At 34.6% G+C, this 7703-nt stretch overlaps 1 protein-coding gene across 7 annotated transcripts; it reads right to left on the reverse strand.

The window, feature by feature from the left end:
- Positions 1-3170: 3170 nt before the first annotated feature.
- On the reverse strand, positions 3171-7199 carry LOC108460184 (uncharacterized). 7 transcript variants are annotated; one of them, XR_008280348.1, is made up of 8 exons: positions 6740-7183; positions 6314-6366; positions 5677-5832; positions 4741-4912; positions 4560-4652; positions 4325-4483; positions 4123-4189; positions 3171-3405 (listed from the first exon to the last, which is right to left on the reverse strand). XR_008280348.1 is itself a non-coding variant. In XM_053026152.1 (6 exons), exons 1-4 carry the CDS (start codon positions 6798-6800, stop codon positions 4348-4350), a joined length of 441 nt encoding a protein of 146 aa, XP_052882112.1. In that variant the 5' UTR covers positions 6801-7183; the 3' UTR covers positions 3171-3405; positions 4123-4189; positions 4325-4347. The 7 variants fall into 7 exon arrangements, 2 of the variants coding, with proteins under 2 accessions (XP_052882112.1, XP_052882113.1); XR_008280347.1 differs by having other exon boundaries at positions 4587-4652; positions 6740-7181; XR_001867496.2 differs by having other exon boundaries at positions 4587-4652; positions 4741-5832; positions 6740-7199.
- Positions 7200-7703: the final 504 nt, after the last annotated feature.

Genomic DNA, 7703 nt, shown 5'->3' on the forward strand with positions numbered 1-7703 from the left:
TTAACAAAGTCTTTAATCTCTCAAAACTTTGCTGACACTTTTTTGTCCATTCAAACTTGACATCTTTTTGCAATAGCCTAGTCATTGGGGTAGCTATCATAGAAAATCCATTTACAAACCGTCTGTAGTATCCGGCCAAACCCAAAAAGCTTCAAACCTCTGTTACATTCCTGGGCGATTTCCACTCCACAATAGCGGAGATCTTATTTGGATCAATATGGACTCCATCACCCGACATAATATGTCCTAGAAACCCGACCTCTTTAAGCTAAAATTAACTCTTGCTGAACTTGGCATATAATCATTTCTCTCAAGGTTTGCATCACAACCCTCAGATGCTCCACATGCTCTCTCTCATTACGTGAATAGATCAGTATGTCATCGATAAAGACGACAACAAACTTATCCAAATACGGCCTGAATATATGGTTCATCAAATCCATAAATACCGCCGGGGGATTAGTCAAACAAAGGGCATGACAAGAAACTCATAATGCCCATATCTTGTCTGAAACGTAGTCTTCGGCACATCTCGCTCTTTAACCCTTAACTGATAATAACTAGATCTCAGATCGATTTTAAAAAACACGGTAGCTCGCTTCAACTGATCAAACAAATCGTTGATCCTTGGTAAAGGCTATTTGTTCTTCACTGTCACCTTGTTGAGTTGCCTATAGTCAATGCATAATCTCATCACCCATCTTTCTTCTTCACAAAGAGTACCGGAGCACCCCACAGAGAAAAGCTTGGTCTCGAAAAGCCCTTATCTATCAAATCTTGCAACTGTGCTTTCAATTCTTTCAGCTCTATTGGAGCAATCCTATACGGAGTGATCAAGATAGGTGCCGTATCAGAAACCAATTCAATTTCAAACTCGACCTCTCTCACTGGAGGTAATCTAGGTAATTCCTCCGGAAACACGTTCGTGAACTTGCAAACTACCGGCACTGATTCAATCCTTAACTCTGTCTCTTGAGTATTCAGTACAAAAGCTAAATAAGCCTCATACTTCTTTTTCAAATATTTTTCAGCAGTCAATGACGATATTACTACAGGCAGATTTTCTGACTCATCTGGTCCAACTTGAAGAATATTCCCATCTTCACATCTCAACTCTATTACTTTTCGTCCACAATCTACTACAACACCATGAAGGACCAACCAATCCATCCTGAGGATTACATCAAACTCCTTAAATGGCAACAACATCAAATTGGCCGGAAAACAATGGCCTCTAATTTTCAAAGGACAATTTCTACATACTTGGTCCACTAAAACATGCTTGCCTAATGGGTAGACACTTTTATTACAAACTTGGTGGACTCTACTATCATATTCATACGAGGTATTAATTCCATACAAATGTAAGAGTGGGTAGATCTCGGGTCAATTAAAGTAAAAATAGTTATATCATATATAGAAAAGGTACCCGTGATCACATCGGGAGACTCTGCCTCCTCCCGGGCGCGTATAGCATAGGTCATCGCTGGCATTCTGCCTTCAGACCTTGCCATGGCATCTCTTGACGCGCCTCTACCACTAGTCCCACTCCCGGGGTTCTTTTGTGGCCTACTCTTCAAGGGAGTACTACTTGCTTTCATATCTTGTTTTTTTCCTCTCTCGTCCATCTCAGGACAATCACGGATAAAGTGGTCAAGTGACCCACACTTGAAACAACCCCTCTTGTTTACACGGTATTCGCCTAAGTGACATCTCCCACATTGCAGACACTCTTGCCTGCTTGGCCAAGTGCTACCAACACTAGCGACTGAAGTAGTATAGGCTTTAGATGCCATATTCTATTAATTCTTGTTTCTCCTTGAATACCTCGCCAAAGCATTCGATCGGGTAGTAAATTCTTTTGATCTCTTGAATGATGACTGATGTGCTTTCCCCATCTGTCTTTTCTTTAAATCTCGCGACTCAATGGCCGCTTTCCTCTTCTCTTTTACCATCTCTTCTGTTTTACACGCTCTCTCAACAAGCACACAAATTCTCTTAATTCCATGATGCCCATAAACACTCGAATATCTTCATTGAAGCTATCCTCAAACCTCTTACACATGGTAGCTTTAGTGGATACGCATTCCCGCGCATACTTGTTGAGTTTCACAAACTTACGCTCATATTCCGTCACAGTCTTATTACCCTGTTTCAACTCTAAAAATTCCTTCCTTTTCTGGTCCATGAACCTCTGGCTAATGTACTTCTTTCTGAACTCTTCTTGGAAAAATTCCCAGTTTACTCTTTCTCTCGGTACCACAGACACGGGAGTATTCCACCACTGATAAGTCGAATCTCGTAGGAGTGACGTTGCACACTTCATGCACTCCTCAAGTGTGCATGATAATTCATCGAACACCCTTATGGTATTTTCTAACCAAAACTCTGCCTTCTCCAGGTCATCATCTAAGTTATCCCAAAATTCCTCGGCCCTTTATTTTTGGATCTTGTCAACCAGAGGCTTCTCTCTTCTAAACATGTCCACACCTTGCGGAGCTACCGGGGCATACTGAGGAATCGGAGGAGGTTGGGGAGGTGAAGTGTTCGGGTTCGCACAAAAAAACTTCGAATACCAAGCATCCATCATTCGGAGGTAGGCTTGTCTAGCCCCTCCGCATTGGCCCATACTTACGGGCTCACTCTCTACTGGCGCGGTCCCCTCAGCGGGAGCCGACGCATTACTTTCCACGTCATCCGCCATGGTTCTATCAAGATCCATTTACTATCACTACAGGAAAATAGACTTTTAGCAGCATTTTTTTGGCCTTTAATGGCGCTTTTAAGTGCCGCTAAAACTATTAGCGGCGCAAAAAACGCCGCTATAGATAACGCCGCTAAAGTTTGCGGCGTTTATTTAAAAAAGGCCGCTAAAGGTTATGAAATTTTAAAAGAAAATTATTATAAAATATTATAAAGGTCATGAAAAATTAAAATTCATTATCAAAATATTGAGAAGAAAAATATCCATGATATAAATATAAAATTTTCTATTAAAATTCATTATCAAATTAAACTTTCTATGAAAAATTTAACTTTAAAACTAAATATAAAATTGATGAATTCAAATTTAGAATTTAAAATAATAAATTAATAACACAATTAAAATCCAAAAGTTAGAACTCAAGTTATTAAATATTAAAATAAAAATAAAAATATAGAATCAAAACTAAAATAAAAAATAAAAATTAGATTAAATATAAATAAAATACAGCAAGTCTTTTACTAGCAGCAAGTCCAAATTCAGCATCTTGTTTGCGAACCTAAACAACACTGAAAATGCAAAGGTCTTTTATAAAAGACAAATTGCTAAGTTTTGAACAAGGAATTCTAATACCTCGGAGGACAATGCAAAGTTTAAAGCGTCATCAACTACACTCTCATCAGGACAAGATGCCAATGAACCTACAAACAGAGGGGAAAAATTATTATAGATTTGACTAGTCTGAAAGTGTCTAAAGGATTTTTGTACACTACTCCAATCTGTTAATGCAGAAGTCATTGAAAAGGCTGTGCATAATATGTACCTACAACATACAAAATAATGTAACGTGAAACCTAAATCCATTAACTACAAAACTGCAAGAAAAGAGATCTCTTTTCCAGCAGCTAAACACTTCAATTTGCAGTACTTAAAGCACTTCAATTTACAACATTTAAGCACTTCAATTTACAACATTTAAACACTTCAATTTGCAGCACTTTAATTTAGTAGGGACTTGAGACAGCTAGAATTCCTTTCTTTCTACCTTTTTCATTTCATTTTGTCCTCCATATAAATTAATTAGAGCTATAATTTCTCTTGCAAAAATAAAAAAAAAAACCAGCTGCTATCATGAACATTTAAATACTTGTGCACATAACGAGATGAATTAGTTCAAGGAAAAATTAGTATAAAAAATTAAGGAGTTGTTTCAAGGAACAAAATAATAGATACAGAGCATGTTCTGAGTAAAAAATTAACTTTGGAACAAATTATAACACAAAACTAACAACAGTTTTAAGCTCAAACTTATACATTTATTCAATTATATAATTAAAACAACAATCTTATATAAAAATAATAATATAATATTTATGAATGGAATGCTTGTTAAGTGCCATCTAATAAAGACTACTTACAGTTTTCTTAAGTCCTTTGTGAACCAGTGGATCACATTCAATAACACTATATCTTCTACTGCCTTTGCTGGTAAAGGATAAACACAAAAAAATAAGAATTCTATTGTGAGTTATAAGTTATGAGTTATGAGTTAAGGCACAAATAATGAAATATAAGCATTATTTAAAGAATAAATCATACCAAGTATGGAGAAAGACCTACCTTAGCAGACATTTCCAAAGATTTCAGGTAAATTTCATTGCTGGGATCCTACAAATACAAAGCTCAACCTCTATTAGTAGCTGATTCAAAGTAGTTTCCCGCTCCTGAGTGGCTGCATTATACAGGTGGTCTGTTGTTTCCTTGAAAATCCCCTGACGTCTAATCAGATAGAAAGAAAGAGAGAAAATCATTCACATATGATCATAAATGTGTGATAAGATATAAGGAATAATACTTTGTAAGCGGATTCATAGAAGTTTACAGCTGGATAAGTGATTGTCAGGAATAATACTGCTTCAAGAAAGATATAAGGAATCTCAATAATCACCTGCAAATATGGAAGAGCAAATTTATACCAAGACATGCAACCTTCAAAGGTGTCACAGTATCAGAAGGCATTCTATAAAATTTTTGACCTGTGCCAACGAATATGCCCATGAAAAGTACATTCTGGAAAATCTTTCACGGTAGATTACTGTCCTTTGAGTAGACACGAATGGAAGAACAGATGAACAACTGCTTATTCCAGTGAATATCATGAAAACATACATTGATCCGATTATGTAGAAAAAATCCTGCTCATCATGTCTTTAGAAAGGGGGAATAGAATGCCAGCATGTCACACAGTAAGTATATAATCTAATATACTCCAAGCAATTAAAATTTGTAGTTTTTACTTCAGTTCAATAGATACAAAATAGTATGAATTGACATTCATATAAAATCCAATTCGTTTCGCTTTACACCAAGTAACTTTCATAACTATGTGCTAGGATAGTAATGTCTTTTTTTCTAACATGAATCGTCAGGGTGTGCTAATTTCACTTACTAATTAACTTGATATAACATTTCTTACATTTTTGTTAATTAGCTAAATTTTAATTTGTATGTCCTTACTAACTCTCTTACGCTCTCCTCCTCTATCTTCTTTAGATTTTAGCATGAGAAGACAGGTTGTTAGTACTAATATCTTTTCTTTGTCTCTTTGGCATTCTATTTATCCTTGTAAGTAAAGCTAGCAAATTGAACAAGAAAGTTTCATCAGCTAGACTAGTAAAAGAACACAAACTTACTTAGAGGAATCAAAATATATAGCAACCATATTTTTTTAGGGGTTGTGACAATGATCAACTTTATGAACATACATTTTATGTCAACTCTATCAGATAAATCTTAGTGACGCTTCATAAATGAACATTTCTTGGTCTAGCTATGTGAACATGATGTTAAATGATTGGCGATAATAGTAAAGGGTGAAAAAAGATCTAGAAAGCAGTTTACAGGTTTTGTCATTTCTGCCGAAGTAAGACTCCATACAACAAAGAAGATAAAATAATAAATGCCAACCATACTAAGTTGTATTTTGGACTTCTCCAATAGGACAAGTGTTGTTTCCAAAGGCATGCTTAAGTTGCTCCCATCCATTTTGTGGAAAGGGTGTAGAAAATTGTAGTTTCTCTGAACCCTGTGCTGGAAGGCTTTGGCTTTTAACAATTTCTTTGTTTCTCCTACAGAGAAGAAACATTATATCACTTCAAATTAAAAGTTAGGCACACAAGACCTTATTTGATAAAAGCTTTCTTCATTTACTTTTAGGTGGGGGAAGTAGTCTAAGAAAGCAAAGAGGGTGCATGCTTGAATACTTAACTGAATGCATAAGTTCTATGAAGAACTAAATGGGGAAGGGTCAGTGACTCGGTCAAAAATAAAAAATAAGAACTGCAAGATTCCCAAATGTGACATCTTTAATACTTACCCTAGTTAGTGGCGAAACCATGACAACTTAATAGTTTTCTAACACATTTCTGCACTATATTTCCATTTCCAATCACTTGATTTAAATCAGATGCAAAATATTAATGCTTAGTTGCAAACTATATCTGCAAAGCTTATACCTCATTCGCCTTCAGATGTCAACAAATGGTGTGGTTTCAAAAAATTCTTGCATTAAAAAAAGAAGGGATAGGAGTAGCAACAAGATTATCATACCTAGTTGCTAAAGCATCAATTTCATCAATGAATATAACTGATAGTTTATTTACCTGCAAAAGATAAGAATTTCTCAAAAAATTACACAAAGTACATAGCACAACCAAGTATCTGTAAATAAAACAAAAGGAATCTGTACTTATAACATAAAAAACAATAACACAGAAAATACAGCAAGCAAATTTATAGGAGGCCCAACCATCTGCAACATTTTATCTGTTCCCTAATTTATTATCAAATGCCCAACAAGTTTCTTCAAGATGAAGTGTCAAAAGTATGGAATCTAGATTACAAGAACAGCACAAAAGCAAAGATGTTACCTAAAAAAAGAAAAGAACTCATTGAAATCAGCTGATTTAGAGTTCTGTTTTGATATGAGAGTTGAAAAAGGAGCTTGAGAGACAGGTAAAAAGAAAAACATAATACCTGCAATCCCAGCTGCATCACTGCAAACTACATAAAGTGAAGATACTACTGTTGAAGACATTTGCAAATCTTAAAATCTCCCTTTCTCTCTTACCAAGCTTTTCGCCTCTTCTCTCTTTACCTTGTTGTTTTGCATATAAATCCCAAGAGAAAGCCTGTAGATATATAAGACACCAGCGAATTGATCATTCCCCAAAAAAGAAAAAAAAACTCCACGTGGATGGATTATTGAACCAATAACTTTCATTGTCCAGTTAATTACTTCTTTTTACTATTATTTTTGATAATTGATTGTTTTATGTTGAGTCTGTTCACTGCATTCTTAATTATATAGGGGTGACACCTCAAATCAAGTGATGGAGAACTCATGTTATCATGTAAACTAAAAACCACAAAAACTGATAAAAGAAAGCCAATTTTTTTGTTAAGAAGCTTTTTTCCAAATATATATACATATATTCTTGCCTTCATATGAATATCTTAAAAGTTCTGTTTTTTTCTCAAAATTCAGATGTTCTTTTTTATGTCTCTGTTTAATGCTAGATAAATTAGCTTATCTTAACCGCTTATGAAAAATTTTTCTTTTACAAAACTTAAAACTAGATACTTTTGCTTATTGAGATTTTATAATGATGAATAAATTGATAACAGATATGAAATTTATGAATCACTAAAACTAATGCATTTCATGAGATTTTTATTTTTAATTGATATATTGTTTGCATATATCTTTTATATATACAATTTTGAAGAAATGCCGAAACAAAAATAGAAAAATATATAATTGTAGTTGGCCCTTTTAATAAATATCGATATCTAATGCTATTAAGTGCACAAGTTAAATCAAGATATCAGGACAGGCAAACTAAAAGATATAAATTACATTATGCAAGTAGATTATGAAAGAGTAAGACAAACCTTTACTTGGTTTACGTATGGAACAGGAACAATAAACTCCCCAACA

The sequence above is a fragment of the Gossypium arboreum genome, chromosome 3, assembly GCF_025698485.1.
Source record: "Gossypium arboreum isolate Shixiya-1 chromosome 3, ASM2569848v2, whole genome shotgun sequence".
Classification (NCBI taxonomy): domain Eukaryota; kingdom Viridiplantae; phylum Streptophyta; class Magnoliopsida; order Malvales; family Malvaceae; genus Gossypium; species Gossypium arboreum.